At 36.8% G+C, this 18,090-nt stretch overlaps 1 protein-coding gene across 10 annotated transcripts in view; it reads right to left on the bottom strand.

Moving 5' to 3' along the window:
• The window catches only part of DZIP3 (DAZ interacting zinc finger protein 3), a 110,176-nt gene that overhangs the window by 35,885 nt on the left and 56,201 nt on the right, over window positions 1-18,090 (bottom strand). For 8 of the 10 annotated variants that reach the window (XM_043448611.1, XM_043448604.1, XM_043448608.1 and 5 more), the window contains 5 exons: window positions 9,445-9,521; window positions 7,197-7,814; window positions 5,288-5,320; window positions 4,085-4,254; window positions 3,209-3,253 (listed from right to left, as the gene is read on the bottom strand). In XM_043448611.1, coding sequence (XP_043304546.1) covers window positions 3,209-3,253; window positions 4,085-4,254; window positions 5,288-5,320; window positions 7,197-7,814; window positions 9,445-9,521 — 943 coding nt within the window. The remainder of the gene's footprint in view (window positions 1-3,208; window positions 3,254-4,084; window positions 4,255-5,287; window positions 5,321-7,196; window positions 7,815-9,444; window positions 9,522-18,090) is intronic. The other 2 variants (XM_043448610.1, XM_043448612.1) reach the window with 2 other exon arrangements.

Here is an 18,090-nt window from a genome sequence, read left to right as displayed (position 1 = left end):
ACATTCAGGCAGAACACTTTTTGACATAAATTGCAATACTAATTTTTTGGATCTGTCTCGTAAAGCATGGGAAAGAAAAGCAGAAGTAAACAAATGGGACCTAATTAAATTTAAAAACTTTTGCAGAGCGAAGGAAACCACTGACCAAAATGAGAAGATAACTTACTGAATGGGAGAAAATATCTGCAAACAATATGACTAAAAAGGGGCTAATATCCAAAACAAATGGTTCATACAGTTCAATATTTAAAAAAAAAAAAAAAAAACCCGAACAACCCGACTAAATAATGGGCAGAAGACTTCCCTGGTAGCTCAGGCGGTAAATAATGGGCAGAAGACCTGAACAGACATTTTTCTAAAGAAGATATACAGGTGGCCAAAAGGCACATGAAAAGATGCTCAACACCGCTAATCATCAAAGAAATGCAAATCAAAACCATAATGAGATCATCCCACATGTAGCAAAACGGCTATGATCAAGACGACCACAAATACATGTCAGCAAGGATGTGGAGAAAAAGAACACTGCACACCACTGGTGGGGATGGAAGCTGGCGTGGCCACTACAGAAAACAGTACAGAGGTTCCTCAGGAAACCAACAGTACAATGACCACAGGATACAGCCACTCCACTCCTGAGCATACAGGAAAGGAAAATGAGAATGTGCATCTGAAACTATACATGCACCCCAATGTTCACAGAAGCATTATTTATGAGCCAGGATATGAAAGCAACCTAAATGTCCATCAACAGATGAATGGATAAAGATGCTATGGTATATATACACAACAGAATACTACTCAGCCAGAAAAAAGAAATTTTACATTTGCTACAACATGGGTGTATCTAGAGAGTATTAGGACTAGTGAAAAAAGTCAGAGAAAGACAAATACTATATGTTATCACTTATATATGGAATTTAAAAAGTAAAACAAATGAATAAAAATAACAAAATAGAAACAGATGCAGATATATAGTGGATAAACTAGTTGTTACCAATAGGGATAGGGAAGTGGGGAGGGACATCATAGGAAGAGAGGGTTAAGATATACAAACTACTGTGTGTAAAATAAACTACAAGGATATATTATATAGCACAGGGAATGTAGCCAATACTTTATAATAACTTTGAATGGAGTATAACCAATAAAAATTTTGAATCACTATGTTGTGTACCCCCAAATAATATAATACTGTAAATCAACTATACCTAAAAAAAAGATAACTGATCACAGATCACAATAACAAAATAATAATAATTTGAAAGTTTGAAATATTAAAAGTTTGAGAATTACCAAAATGCAACACAGAAACAAAGTGAGTAAATGCCATTGGGAAAACAGTGCCACTAGATCTGTGTGATGCAGAGTTGCCACAAACCTTCAATTTGTGAAAAATTCAGTATCTGCAAAGTACAATAAAGCAAAGTGCAATAAAACAAAGTAAGCCTGTAACTTTTTTTGTATAAGCAAAAATCCTCTTCAGATTTCTTTTGGTTAGCATAAGCAGATATTAATGCAGGTCTTTCATAAAAACAAAGTGGTATAAAGTGAACTTCAGAAAGCAGGAGATACCTGTATTTCTAAAATTCCTTTTAAGCTCTTTCCAGGATAACTTCATGCCAACTTTATGTATCATCCTGTCTTACATGCATCTCAGCAACTCCCCTTTAGAGAGAGGACACCCACTTTGAAAAGCTTATTTCCTGCCATATTTTTTCCCTCAGTGCCATCTGCTTTACCTTCCTTTTCTACTTCTAACGTCAGTTCCTCTGAGTAGGGAATAAAATTAGGAAGAAAGAAAGAACTAATTAACTCTCGAGAGTTATTTACAATTTACTACTATACATACTAGTTAGAAGTTATCTTATTATCTCCTCTATTTGCTACATAAATTATACTTTTTGTCATCTTCATCCAGAGAATCCCTGATAGGTGTTTTTAGCACTTCAAATATTGTTAGGTAGACATGCTGAAAATCAAATTTAAAAATCAAATTTTGCAGTTGGGCAAATACTTCCACTCAGTTTATAATTTAATCCAGACTTTAAATATATGTTTCAAGCCAGAAATAACATTTTTCACAATAAAGCTTGCATAGCATAGTGATTAGCTATATGCTTAATAAAAAAATCACCTTGAGTCCAAATCCACAGAAATGTACAGACTGAACCAAAATGTAAAGTATGGACTCTGGGTAATTATGATACATGGATGCAGGCCTATCAGTTGTAACAAATGCTAACACTATGCTGGGGGTTGTTGGTTGAAGAGGCTATATGCATGTTTGGAGTCAGAAAGTACATGGGAGATCTCTGTAACTTTTTCTCAACTTTGCTCTGAACCAAAAAATTGCTCTAAAATTATTAATACAGTCTTGATTTTAAAAAATTAAGCCAATAAAAAATACTCGACTTTCTCTTGTAATTTTTCAACCTATTAAGAGACTTCTTGCTAAAACTGCTATAGACTGTAACTTGCTGATTTTACAACTCTCAAACAACAGGACGAGGCATAAAAGAAGCTTCTTGGCTTTGTACCATTTTAGTACATTACTGCATTGTTGGCAGAGTCTTAGATACAAAGGAGAAAATCAAGATTTCTTAGGTTTTAAAAAATGCTTGTGAACTTATCTGTAGAAATATGAAAAGAAGCTGTTTTTAAAACAGAGTAGGTATTTTTAAAATGACAGTGGTATGCAGAAATTAATGAAATTTCAAAGTGATTAATTCAACTTCTTTACTTATGTATTTAAATGTATATATTATGATTTAGGAAAGTAAAGTAGGGCATATTGTAAATTTAAATCACTTTCAGAATTTAACACATATAGACTTCTCTATAATCATATATTCAATAAGCTATGAACATTTGTAAGTCATCTGTGCTACTTGTCACTTGGACTAATTTTAAGTTCTAACTATTAACAGTAAAACCAGGCTTCCCTGGTGACTCAGTGGTAAAGAATCTGCCTGCCAATGTAGGAGATGCGAGTTTGATCCCTGGTTGGGAAGATCCCCTAGAGAAGGAAATGGCAACCCACTCCAGTATTATTGCCTGGGAAATCCCATGGACAGAGGAGCCTGGCGGGCTACAATCCATGGGGTCGCAAAGAGTTGGGCACAACTTAGCAACTAAACAATAGTAAAACCATGTATTAGACCAAACTGTTCATAATCAGACACTCCTCCATTATAATGTCTCTTACCTTTTTATTCTTGGTCTTTTTCTTTTTCTTTGGTTTACTCTTAACCTGATAGGTAAGAAATACAACTATTTAATATGCAATTCAAACTGTACAATAGATTATTTTGCAAAATATATTTCCTCTAACCACTCAGAATTTTATCTTCTAAAATAGATCATAGTTTCCTCTTTATTCTATGGAACATTAGTTTCATTTTAATTTCAATCTCAGTTTTCTGCTTGAGAAATCACTGATGTGTAAAGGAACAATATATAACATTAATGAGTAGGCTACTGAAAAGAGCTCAGAGGTCTTCACTTGCACATGTGCACATATGGCTAACAAAGGTATGTGTGTGTGAGCGCGCATGTATGACTACCAAAGGAAGAAGGCACCTTAAAAAAATCAACATATTCAGGTCCATAAGATGGAAAACTAAGCCTAGAAAGAATTTAGTGACCACGTATTAACTGCTACCACTTATCTGTAAAAAAATACATCCTGGATGACTTTATTTCTACCTCTGTGTAAATAGTATTGAAATATCCCTGTTTTCTCTTCCTTTCTCTCTCCTTCCATTCCCTACTATGCTTTCTTCTACTTTCTGCTAACCTTCCACATTCACTCCACCACTTAGGATGAAGAAACATGTTCAGAAATCTAGCATAGAGCCTGGCACATAATAAGTGTTCAATAAATGCTGCCAGAAATACATGATTAAGGCAGGGAAGATTGTAGAAGAAAGTACTGGGAAAAGAGCCATTCCAACTCAAGCTCTGTGTAAACAGTATGATAATACAAACTAAGACTATCTGGGATGCTTTAAGAACAGCACATGTAACAAACTAAAAGCCTTGATTAAGTTCTTCTAATTCAAATATTAATGAGAGCTTATACTTCCTGGAGATCTTTAATAGATTCTGTTGAAGATTCACTGGGTATCGATGCCCCATCTTTATTCATTTCTGCTAACTGTATTTCAGGGATTGATTTCACATTTATATTGTACTCCATAAGAGGTGGACTGAGTTCTTCTTCTTCATTTTGTAACTCTTCTACTTCAATACCTAAATATTAAAACCAAAACACTCAAAATCTGGATGCACATAATTTTAGCTTTATCACTATTTTAAATACATTTACTCCGCCCATAACACCATCCCAGGAATAAAAATAGAAGACATCTTACTCTGTTCAAGTACTAAATGAAAATAAAATGTCCATTTATCAATGACCAAATAATAATAGGTACATATACTAGCCTGAAACCAATCAGGGTGAACACAATGCTAAGATATTTTACTTTTATCTTAAGCAGACTATAGATATTAGATAATCTAGAATTCAAGTCAACCCTAAATATAAGCTTTTGAGTATCCTGACATTGACCCTGTTAACACTGCAACTAGTATTATTTTCGGGCATAAATATGAAACATAAAGAAAAGAAGGAAAAGTTTATTTTTTCCCTTTTTTCCTTCTTTTTCATAACCAAAGGTTGTTAAAGGGTATCAGCCCCCTATTATGTATCTTCTTCTTTGACACCAGGCTCCTTGATTGTGCTCCAGAGATTCAATCTCTACACCTGCAGACTTAATTTGACTGGTCACAATTGGTTCAAACAAAAGCCATGGTGTTCCTTTCTTATGTATAATTTTAGTTGCGGAATTTGAATTACATTTAAAAAACCAACAGTACATAAATGAAAATCAAATAATTAGCAACTCATTACCTGGCAAAAAAGGATACAGCTGAACAATGGGTAGTCAGCCAGATAAAAGCGACATAAGCTAACGGGTAGCATGAATGACCAGGCAGGGCAAGCAAGCAGGCACTTCTGCCTGACAACGTGTCCTTTGTGTCAAAAGCTAAAACACCCTGTTAGGGTAAACCCCAGGGCGCATGTACTAAGAGGAAGGCAGAGTAAAAAGGCTCATACTAGATTCAGCTGATCAGTAGGGATTTGATCATATAATTTCCCAAACTTATAGTAAACACAGTGTATCATACAGTTTATTTGACCAAGTAAAAATCTACAGGTGCCCCTTAGCTACACAGGGTTGAAAGGTCACTTAGGCATTTGGTTTTTAAACATACTTACGTTGACTGCCTGTTATTGACTGTAGAGCAATTCCTATGATACATAAAGAAAAATTTTAGATGTATAATTGCAAATGCAACCAACAAATATCAGACTGAGAATAAGAAGAACCAGAAAAGTTTTTTATATTGCACCAATAAATATTATAACTAAAAATAATCAACCTCACTCATGAATCCAGTTTAAACAAAGTATAATTTTTCAATAAATATTATAACTAAAAATAACCAACCTCACTCATGAATCCAGTTTAAACAAAGTATAATTTTTAGATTAAAACATAAATCTTATGTTATAACATAAAGCTTATCTAATCCATGATTAGAGAAAGAAAAGTTAAAAAAAAAAATAGTTCATAATAATGTCTAGAACACCAGTACTTTAATCCAAGAAGCAAATTCTTACAATTGACAGTCTACGGTCATGAAGTAATAATACATAACTATGAAGCAAATCTCCATTGTAAGTTTGAGCCTTTTTTAAAGCAAAATCCTGATAAGCATCCCCCCTCATTACCCATTAATATTTATTAAGCACCTATAATATATGAGACTGTATTAGGCTCTAGAGTTTGAAAGGTGAATAAAAAAGATAACCTTCATAGAGATTAGTGGGGACAATGGATATTAATCAGATACACAAAGGAAAACTACAACTGTAGTAACTACTAGGGAAGAACTGTAAGATTCTAGGAAAGCTTCTATTAAAGAGACATGACCAGTAAGCTCTTCAGACTTCCAGAGTGAGAAATGAAATGCCTTGAATTTATTGCTCAAAGCTCTTTCCCAAATATTACCTTTATTCTCATGAGTTTTTGTTATTTAAAATCTTAACAGAGTAAATGCAAAAAAGAAAAGCCTCTAATTTATAAGTTAATTTACAAGTCAAGGGTTCTTGCCTGACTTTCTTGTATCATCAAACTCAGCATTCTCTTCTTTCATGTTCAAGGACAGCTCTTAAAGGTTAAGCAGGAAAACACAATGGTATCCAGAGCCTTAGCTAAAGGACTGGGATGGGGGTCTAGCAATTATCTCTGAGGAAAATCTGGACCAGGTCAACAATTACTAGACTTGGAAAGTGGTATGTTTAAACAACACCAATGTAATCATCAGTTGCTCACCAGGTAGTATGACTAATAACTTGGGACCAGGAAAATTCAGCCAGAATAGCACAGTGAGGGTGTCAGTGATGCTGACATACCTTCACCTTCACCTCCCATGACAGCTGAGAAGCTATCCTGGAATGTGGGAAGGTGCTCTGAAGTCGTTCCCATAACAGACAATGTTATCTGATTTTTAAAATTACCTATGACCAATGGAGAGCTAAACTTCTAAACTAAAAGTCACAGTTCTGATAGAAAGGTGAAACATGCACTTATGGTATTTAAAAGAGCATTCTTGAAACACGCAGTACCTGTATTTCACGGTTTTAGGCATCCTTAATTTTGTAGAAGTGATAAAACTCCTCTACTTAAAAATCTTCAACAATTCCTTTATGAAAACACAAACTCCTCAGCGTGGCAAAAGAAATCCTCTTGAATTTATTCTATGAACTCTCCCCTAAGTTAAACTCAGTATTGCCAAACTTTTTGTTCCTTGAATTATATTTCTATGTTTCTATACCTTTGTTCTTGTTTCCTTCTGAAACATCCTTCTCCATCTTCTTCACTTGGCTAACTTTTACATTTAAGATACTATATTCTCCGGAAAGCCTTTTTGGATTCTCTTAGACTATAACTTCCCATGGTATTTTGAAAACATCTCTAGCACTGTAATTACTATTAATGTCTTGATGAGTCTATTCTCTCAAGAATGTGAGCTCACTGAATCTCCTGGCCTTAGCAGTGTGTCTGACACATAGCAGACACTCAGTGAAGGTTTACTAGTTTAGGTAAATAACTATTTTGTACCTTGTTGATAGCAGGATAACATCCTCTGGATGATTTCTGGTACTGGTATGCCTAGGTAGATGGACAGTTGATGGTAATCAAGGGAGATATTCTCAATGGGGTTCTCCTTCACTTTGTCAATATCTTCTTTCTTCATCCCAAGGCGCAGAAGAATATCTGAAACTTTTTTCCAAATTGAATTGAATTGTGACTCAGTGAGACCATTCATCAAAATCTCACTAAGGAGGATATCCCTGTATTTGCACAGCCTCAGGATGTCTGCAGACTTAGAGAGATCAGAAGGTGGTGGTTCCATATTCCAGCCCTTTTTGGGTGAAGGGAACACATTCAAATGTTTTATGAGAGCTAACAGGAGGTATAAGTCAAACTGTCTGGACTGTGGTAGCTCCTTGTTTGGGGGATAAAGCAGATGCCATGCTCCACCCAAAGGGTGATTGGTCCAAAGATGGTTGTAGTAGGGTTCCAGTACATTCTTGTGTATAAGAAGCTCTTTTCGCAAAAGAGGGGGTGGCAGAGCCTCATCAAATATTTGCCGAACAATGTCAGTACCAGAAACAATAATTATATGAAGCAGATGATAGAAATAATTATAATCAAGTTTGAAGATAGGCATTTCATCTGAAAATGAATTTTGAGAAGTCAAAAGATTCCACATTAATGCTCTTTTTCTATGTGGGTTCAGGTATTACATCCTAAGTTCATGTAGGACAGGCACTATTCCAAAAGAATGAAGTATATAGTACAGAGCTTTGCCACAGCCAGTGCTCAATAAGCATGCTGCTGTCTGTCTAGCTGTCAAAAAGTCAAAACAAAAACGGTATGCTCTAAGCAAAAGAAATCACAAAAACCCATCACCATAGAAGCCTTTCAACCATTCAGGGTTTTGTTCAAATAAATGATCTGTGTCCACCAAATGGCATAAAAGTATTAGGCCTTTGAATATTTTGAAGACTGTCAAGAATGGTAACTGCCAGTGTTTAATTATACTTTATTTAGGCAATTACATTTTACCTTAATCAGCACTGTCCATAAAACTTTCTGTGATGAAAATATTTTAAATTTCTGCTGTCCACTATCCACTGAGAGTGGAAATGCTGCCTGTCTGACGTAGGAACTGAGTTTGAAAATTTACCTAATTTTAACGAGTTTAAATAGCCACATATGGCTAGTGGCTACCTTATCAGAAAATGCAGAACTATATTAAACGTAAAGTGATTTAATGCCTTGCTCCTCAAAGTATAGTCCATTGACCAGCAACAGCAACTTCCACATGGGAGCCGGCTAGAAATACAGAATCTTAGGTCTAACCCCAGAGTTGCTGAATTGGCACCTACAGCACCTACAATTTAACAAAATCACAGATAATTCAAACATATATTAAAGTTTGAGACACACCAATCTAATGAACCTCTTACTCTTATCTTCTCAGAAAATAAACTAATGACTAAGTAGGTGTTTCATCAATGAAATGGAATAAGGCATGAGACTGAACTATTTTATCTGGTTTAGTAGCACCTCCAAAGGATGAAAGTAGACTGAGATGAATTAGAAAGTAATAAGAATTTGGTATATCATGGTATATTTTTAAACTAATAAAGTATGTAGCTTTATTATTTTATCCTTAATGAGTGTGTGTTTCAAAAGATTTTTTATGAAATCTTTAAAGATTTTTAAAGATTCTTGCTTGATATACTTGACATAAACTGTGGCGGCAAGCAAGGTTACAAAGCAAATGACTCAAGGAGCTTTCTCTGGGCTGCCAGATGAGACGCTGGCTAGAGTCAGGGATCCCCAAGCAAGAAGGAATACCACCAGACTACACTTCCCTGGGGCCAGGAGACCTTAAGGTCTCCAACTGCTGAGCAGCTGGCATTTGCTAGCACACTCCTGAAGAGGGGGCACCATTTGGACTTTGAGCCCAAAATGTTCATTCTTTCCATTTCACCCTTCTAAAAGGGAATGCAGCAAAGAAGGAGAGGTTGGTAAGGAAGATCAGATGAAGCTCAATCTGTATAGCCACATTTATGCACTACCTCTCTGTAGAGACAAGGTAATGTGATACTCATACACCTGATATTTCTGTCAGTGAATTTCAGCCTATACCAAGTGATGCTTGTTAGTATAAACCCAAGCCCATGAATGACAGACACAAATAAACATAAGGCTGTTAATGGCAATGATACTTTACACAGAGAGTCAAAGTTTTTAACACGGTTTTTAACAGCAGACATATGAAAATAAAATATACCTTTTGTACCAAATTTTAAACTGATCTTCGGTCTTTTATCAGTATCAGTTATTTTCAGAGACATCAGCTTTTTATAGCTGCAATTGGAAAAAAATAAGTTAAAAAAGTCAGTGGAGATTTTTGGTATCAGCATGGCTAAGTCAGTGAGCACTTTCTTCTACTCCTGGAAACAATTTAAAAGCAAAGGAGAAAATTGAATGAACCAATAAAAACACCAGCAATAACAACCCTACAAGGCCATTTTCATTGGAATTCAGAGGCAAGTAGAATTGTTAGATTTCATACAAAAAGAATCACATGACTAGCTTGTTTGCAAGAAGACTGTATGGTAGGAAAACAAATAGAAGTCTTTGCATTGTAAAAAGTCAGCAAACCCGGAACTCCTCCCACACCCTCTTCCACCACAGAATCTTCTTACCAATAACTGTTCTAAGAAAACTCATTTAATTACTGCATGCATGCTCAGTCGCTCAGTCGTGTCTGACTCTTTGCAACCCTTTGGACTGTAGCCCACCAGCTCCACTGTCCATGAGATTTTTCAGGCAGGAATACTGGAATGGGTTGCCATTTCCTCCTCGATGGGATCTTCCCCAACTAGGGATCGAACTTGCATCTCCTGCATCACTGGCAGATTCTCTACCATTGAGCCATTGGGGAAGTCCCCCTTTTAATGACTAGCGCTTAAAAGAGACACAAAGAAAGAAACTGGCATAGTGTCAATACAAATAACTATGGAAAAAATGAGAGAAAAGTAGCAAGATTTATTAAATAGACTAAACACTAAGTAAATGCTGCCATGAAACAGATGAAAAAACTTGGCACTTGAGTTCCAAAAGAACTCTCCCACAGAAAACAGTATCAAAAAAAAAGAAGCAACACTAGAATGTACACTTAGCTTAAAGGACAGAGGTGTTGGTGGTGGTTGTTACTGATTTTATCTCCAGCACCAGCATAACACTGCCAATCATCTCCTACACTGAAAACATTTTAAACTCTAACAATATACAGTAACAGCAAAGATACTGAGTAAAAGGAATTCTACATTGCCAGAGAGAGTGTAAATTGGTAAAACCATTGTGGGAAACAGTTCAGCAAAATCTAGTAAAGTTGAAGATATGAATAGATGGCCTAGCAATTATACTCCTAGGAATACGCTCTAGAGAATTTTTTGCACATATACACCTGGAGACATATATAACAGTGTTCATCACAGAACTGTTGTTACTGTCTAAAACTGGAATTAACCCATATATCTATCAATGATAGAACAAGTAAAGTAGTATAGCTATAAATGTGTCCACGGGATTCTCCAGGCAAGAACACTGGAGTGGCTTGCCATTTCCTTCTCCATGGGATCTTTCCGACTCAGGAATTGAACCCAGGTCTCCAGCATTGCAGGCAGATTCTTTACTGACTGAGCTACAGGGAAGCCCTATAGCTATAAATGAAATAGACTACTGAAATGAAAAACTGTATAGGAAAAAAATTTCAATGTCTATTTAAAAGCATAAAAGTGAGTGTTTAAATGTATATAAAGTTCAAAACAGAAAAAAATAATACTTATAAGCAACAGTATAATGTGGAATTCAGAAAATATGTAGAAGTAAAATATATGATGCACAAAAATGGGAAGAAATCAGACTATATTATTGTAATGCTCATACACTATACATGATGCATTATCTAAAAATATATTTTTATAGGTTAAAAATGTGTATCATCACAACACTGTAAATCAACTATACTGCAATAAAATAATTTAAAAATATGTATCATAGGTTTCAGAGCAGTCACTTAAAAAATGTAACAAAAAAGCTGCTATCAGGAAACAAAACACAAGGGCAGACAGGAAAAATTGAAAACGACCAAGAAGATGGTGGATTTAAATCCAATGCAGTCAAGAATTACAGCAAATGTAGGTGGAAATGATCATCTAATTTAAAGACAGACATTGTCAAGCTCGATATAAAAAAAAAAAACAACCAAGACCTATGTCATCTGTAAGAAACCCTCTTTAAGGTAAAAATATACACGTGCTGTGTGCTAAGTCACTTCAGTCGTGTTTGGGTCTTTGCTACCCTACGGACTGTAGCCTGCCAGGCTCCTCTATCCAGGGGATTATATAAACTGAAGTAAATGGTTGCAAAGAGACATGCCGCACAAACACTAACTGAAAGCTGGAATAGTCATGCAAATATCAGATAATAAACTTAAAGCAAAAATATTATCAGGGATATACCGTTACATAAGGATAAAGGACTTAAAGCATCAAGAAAAAAAGAAAGTAACCCTATATATGTGTGCAGTATCTAATGAAAAGAGTTTAAAAATATACAAATAGGCAATAGAAAAAGACAATATATAGACATCCAACTTCAACATTTCCCTCTTAATAATTGATAGAAAAAGTAAACAGATAATCAGTAGTGATACAGAAACACTGAAACAAAACTAATAAATCAACTTGGTATATTAATGACACATGGTACTAAACAAAGGCAGATATACTTCAAATGCACGAGACACTTATCAAAATACACAATATTTAAGTGTCATAAAAGAAATCTCCACAATTTTTAAGGCTATAATGCTTGAAAATACATTCTGTGACCACAGGGAATGAGATTGGAATTCATATCTAGAAACATAATTGAAATATCCCCAAATATTTGGCAATTATATAACACATGTCCATAGTTATATACACACACAATTAGAAGATAACCTGAGTTGAAAAATCTAAAAACTTACATATTAAAATGCATGGAACATAGCAAAAGCAATGATGCTAAAGGAAAGCTGGTCTATAAGGAAAAAAAATGTCTCAAATCAATCATGAAATCCTTCATCTTAAAAAATTAGAAAAATGTGAGAAAGCTGAACCCACAGCAAGCAGAAGCAAGGATGTATAACAAAGGTAAGAAAAGAAAACAATGAATTGAAAACAGAAAAATATTAGAGAAAATCAATGAAATCAACTGATTCTTTGAAAGGATCAACAAAATTGGTAAACTTCTAGTTATAATGATCAAGCAAAAAAAGGGAACAAATTTCCAACATTAGAAATGAAAAGGGTGACATCACTGTAGAATCTACAGACATTAAAAAGGGATCATATGGAAATATTATAAATAACTTTATGCAAAGATTCATAACTTGAATGAAATTGACAAATTCCTTCAAAAAGACAAAGCTCATTCAACAAAAAATAATCTTAATAGCTATGTATCTCCTACACAGAAGAACTATACAAAAAAGATTTTCATGACCCAGATAACCACAATGGTGTGATCACTCACCTAGAGTCAGACATCTTGGAATGCGAAGTCAAGTGGGACTTAGGAAGCATCACTGCTAACAAAGCTAGAGGAGGTGATGGAATTCCAGCTGAGCTACATCAAATCCTAAAAGATGATGCTGTGAAAGTGTTGCATGCGATATGCCAGCAAATTTGGAAAACTCAGCAGTAGCCACAGGACTGGAAAAGGGCAGTTTTCATTCCAATCCCAAAGAAAGGCAATGACAAAGAATGCTCAAACTGCCACACAACTGCACTCATCTCACACGCTAGTAAAGTAATGCTCAAAATTCTCCAAGCCAGGCTTCAACAGTACATGAATCGTGAACTTCCAGATGTTCCAGCTGGATTTAGAAAAGGCAGAGGAACCAGAGATCAAATTACCAACATCGCTGGATCATTGAAAAAACAAGACAGTTCCAGAAAAACATCTACTTCTGCTTTTTTGAATATGCCAAAGCCTTTGACTGTGTGGATCACAACAAACTGTGGAAAATTCTGAAAGAGATGGAAATACCAGATCACCTGATCTGCCTCCTGACAAATCTGTATGCAGTTCAAGAAGCCACAGTTAGAACTGGACATGGAACAACAGACTGATTCCAAATTGGGAAAGGAGTATGTCAAGGCTGTATATTGTCACCCTGCTTAATTAACTTATATGCAGAGTACATCATGCCAAACGCTGGGCTGGAGGAATCACAAGCTGGAATCAAGATTGCTGGGAGAAATATCAATAACCTCAGATATGTAATGGCACCACCCTTCTGGCAGAAAGTGAAGAAGAACAAAAGAGCCTGTTGATGAAAGTGAAAGAGAAGAGTGAAAAAGTTGGATGAAAACTCAACATTCAGAAAACTAAGATCATGGCATCTGTTTCCATCACTTCATGGCAAATAGGTGGGGAAACAGTGGAAACAGTGACAGATTTCCTCTTCTTGGGCTCTAAAATCACTGCAGATGGTGACTGCAGCCATGAAATTAAAAGACGCTTGCTCCTTGGAAGAAAAGTTATGACCCACCTAGACAGCATACTAAAAAGCAGAGACATTACTTTGCCAACCAGGGTCCATCTAGTCAAAGCTATGGTTTCTCCAGTAGTCATGTATGGATGTGAGAGTTGGACTATAAAGAAAGCTGAGTGCTGAAGAATTGATGCTTTTGAACTGTGGTGTTGGAGAAGACTCTTGAGAGTCCCTTGGACTGAAAGGAGATCCAACCAGTCCATTGTAAGGGAAATCAGTCCTGAACATTCATTGGAAGGACTGATGCTGAAGCTGAAACTCCAATACTTTAACCACCTGATGTGAAGAACTGACTCATTTGTAAAGACCCTGATGCTGATAAAGATTGAAGGCAGGAGAAGAAGGGGATGACAGTGGATGAGATGGCTGGATGGCATCACTGACTCAATGGACATGGGTTTGAGTAAACTTCAGGAGTTGGTGATGGACAGGGAGGCCTGGCATGCTGCAGTCCATGGGGTCGCAAAGAGTCAGACACGACTGAGTGACTGAACTAAACTGATCTCTTAAAAAATTTTAATTAATATGTAAAAGAAAATTCCACAAAGAAAATTCCAGTCCAGATGGCTTCTCGAGTAAACATTCAAAACATTTATAAAACTGTTGTTTTTGTTCAGTCGCCCAGTCGTGTCGGACTCTTGCGACCCTGTGGACTGCAGCACGCCAGGCCTCCCTGCCCCTCACCATCTCCCAGAGTTTGCCCAAGTTCATGTTCACTGCATCGGTGATGCCGTCCAGCCATCTCATCCTCTGCCACTTTCTTCTTCTGCCTTCAGTCTTTCCCAGCATGAGAGACTTTTCCAATGAGTTGTCTGTTCGCCTCAGAAGACCAAAATACTGGAGCTTCAGTTTCAGCATCAATCCTTCCAGTGACTATTCAGGGTTAATCTCCCATAAGATGACTGGTTAGATTTCCCTGCCATCCAAGGGACTTTCGGGAGTCTTCTAAAGCACAACAGTTAAAAGGCATCAGTGTTCTGCCTTCTTTACAGTCTAGCTCTCAGAACCATATGTGACCACTGGGAAGACCACACCCTTGACCACGTGGACTTTTGTCAGCAGAGTAATGTCTCTGCTTTTCAACACACTGTCTAGCTTTGTCATCGCTTTCCTGCCAAGAAGCAACTGTCTTCTGATTTCATGGCTGCAGTCACCGTCCACAGTGATGTTGGAGCCCAAGAAAAGGAAATCTGTCACTACTTCCACCTTTTTCCCCTTCTATTTGCCATGTGGTAATGAGGCCAGATGCCACAATCTTAGTTTTTTTAATATTTAGTTTTAAGCTGGGTCTTTCACTCTCCTCCTTCATCCTTATCTAGAGGCTCTTTAGTTCCTCTTTGCTTTCTGCCATTAGAGTGGTATCATCCACACATCTGAGGTTGTTGGCGTTTCTCCCACCTATCTTGATTCTGGCCTTTAATTCATCCATCCTGGCATTTCTCATCATGTGCTCAGCACATAGGTTAAACAAACAGGGTGACAGCAGACGGCCCTGTCGTACTCCTTTCTCGACCTTGAACCAATCAGTTGTTCCATACAGGGTTCTAACTGTTGCTTCTTGACCCACATACAGGTTTCTCAGGAGACAGGTAAGATGGTCTGGTATTCCCATCTCTCTAAGAGTTTTCCACAGTTCGTCATGATCCACACAGTCAAAGGTTTTAGTGTAGTTGACGAAACAGAGATAGATGTTTTTCTGAAATTCCCTTGCTTTCTCTATAATCCAGTGAATGTTGGCAATTTGATCTCTAGTTCCTCTTCCTTTTCTAAACCCAGTGTGGACATCTGGAAGTTCTTGGTTTGCATAATGCTAAAGCCTAGCATGCAAGATCTTAAGCATGATCTTACTATCATGGGAGATGAGTGGAATTTCCCAATGGTTAGCACATCCTTTGGTACTATCCTTCTTAGGAATTTGGACAAGGATTGACCTTTCCCAGTCCTGTAGGCCACTGCTGGGTCTTCCAGATTTGCTGACATAATGAATGCAACACCTTGATAGCACCGTCCTTTAGGGATTTGAATAGTTCTGCTGGAATGTCATCATATCCACTAGCTTTATTAACAGTGCTTCTTAAGGCCCACTTGACTTCACACTCTAGAATGTCTGACTCTGGGTGACTAACCACATCATCGTAGTAATCCAGTTCATTAAGATCTTTTTTATACAGTTCTTCCATGTATTCTTCCCATTTCTTCTTGATCTCTTCAGCATCTGCTAGGTCTCTACCATTTTTATTCTTTATTGTGCCCATCTTTGGGTAGAATGCTACCTTGATATTTCCAATTTTCCTGAAGATATCTCTAGTCTTTCCCCCTTTGTTCTTTTCTTCTATTATTAAACACTGCTCATTGACAAAGGCCTTCTTTTCTCTTCTAGCTGTTCTTTTTAACTCTGCGTTTAATTGGATGTAACTTTCCCTCTTTCCTTTGCTTTTTGCTTCTCTTCATTCTTCCACTATTTGTAAAGCCTCCTCAGATAACCACTATGCCTTCTTGTTTTTCTTTTTCTTTGGGATGGTTTTGTTCACTGCCTCCTGTATGATATCATGGGCCTCTGTCCATAGTTCTTCAGGCACATTGTTATCTAGATCTGGTCCCTTGAGACAGTCCCTTATCTATTCGTTACCTCTACTGTGAATTCATACAGGATTTAAATCATACCTGGCTGACGTTGTGTTTTTCCCAATTTTCTTTAGTTTAAGCCTGAATTTTGCTATGAGGAGCTGATGATCTGAGCCACAGTCAGCTCCAGGTCTTGTTTTTGCATTACAAAGAATGTAATCAATTTGACTTTGGTATTAACCATTTGGTGATGTCCATGTATCAAGTTGTCTCTTCTGTTGTTAAAAAAGAGTATTTGCTATGGCTAGTGCATTATCTTGGCAGAATTCAGTTAGCCTTTGCCCTGATTCATTTATTCTCCAAGGCCAAACTTGCCTGTTACTCCAGGTATATCTTGACTTCCTACTGTCACATTCCAATCCCTGATGATGAATAGAACATCTTTTTTAGGGTTTAGTTCTAGGCAGTCTTCTAGGTCTTCATAGAGCTGATCAACTTCAGCTTCTTTCACATCGGTGGAAGGGGCATAGACTTGGATTATTGTGATGTTGAATGTTTTGCCTTGGAAACGAACCAAGATCATTCTGTCATTTTTGAGGCTGGACCCAAGCACTGTATTTCAGACTCTTTTGTTGACTGTGAGGGCTATTCAACTTCTTCTATGGGATTCTTGCCCACAGTAGTAGGTATAATGGTCATCTGAGTTAAATTTGCCCTTTCCCATCAATTTTAGTTCGCCAATTCCTAAGATGTTGTTTATTCTTACCATCTCCTGCTTGATCACATCCAGTTTTCCTTGATTCATGGACCTAACATTCCAGGTTCCTATACAATACTTTTCTTTGCAGCACTGGATTTTACTTTCGACAGCAGACACATCAACAACTGAGTGTCATGTCCACTTTGGCCCAGCTGCTTCATTCATTCTGGGGCTATTGGTGATTCTCTTCCATTTTTCCCCAGTAGCATACAGGATACCTTCAGACCTGGGGGACTCATCTTTTGATGTCATATCTTTTTGGCCTTTTATACAGTTCAAAGCATTTATAAAATAGTATCAAGGCAGCATTCTGACAAAAGCAGGAAAATTTTCAAACTCATTTTAGGAGGCTAGCATTATATTGATACCAAATCTAGACAAAGACATTACAAAAACAAACAAACTTTGGATCAATTTCCCTTAGTTGCAAAGGGCAGAAATCCTTTAATTATACTGGAAAATTGAATCAAATGACAAAGATTTTCTCCAAAACCAAACTCTAGTCAGGTCCTTTTGAACTCTTTTTCAGTTAGGCCCCATGTTTGTGCAGGTGCTCAACAGCTCCAAATTAGGAAGAATCCTGCTAAGTCAATTTTAGCCAGAATCCACTACTGGTTATTTGGTCACTCTTGATATATCAGACCAAATTCCTCTCCTCCATATTCCCTCAGGTAATATTGATTATCCTGGCCTGACTTCAGCAAGAGTCCTATTAGGTAAGTTTAACAAAGAATTACCCTTGATGATTCTTGGTAATTTTTCATCCACTGCCTCCCACTCTGCTCCCTGACTGTAAATTCCCACTTGTCCAGTCTCACTCCCTACTACACAACCCTTAGCAGGAGTCTCCATGCCTCTCATGAAAGTTCTGAATAAAGCCTGCCTTATCATATTAAAACTCATCATGAATAATATTTTTAACAACACCAGTGAAATGACATCATCAAGATAGCAACACAGACATTCCAGACTTCAGTCTCCCTCACAAAAAGACTAAC

Source organism: Cervus canadensis, chromosome 27 (genome assembly GCF_019320065.1).
Source record: "Cervus canadensis isolate Bull #8, Minnesota chromosome 27, ASM1932006v1, whole genome shotgun sequence".
In the NCBI taxonomy this organism is placed as follows: Eukaryota; Metazoa; Chordata; class Mammalia; order Artiodactyla; family Cervidae; genus Cervus; species Cervus canadensis.
Note: the sequence above shows the minus strand (reverse complement) of the source record. Positions and strands in the feature narration are given on the sequence as shown.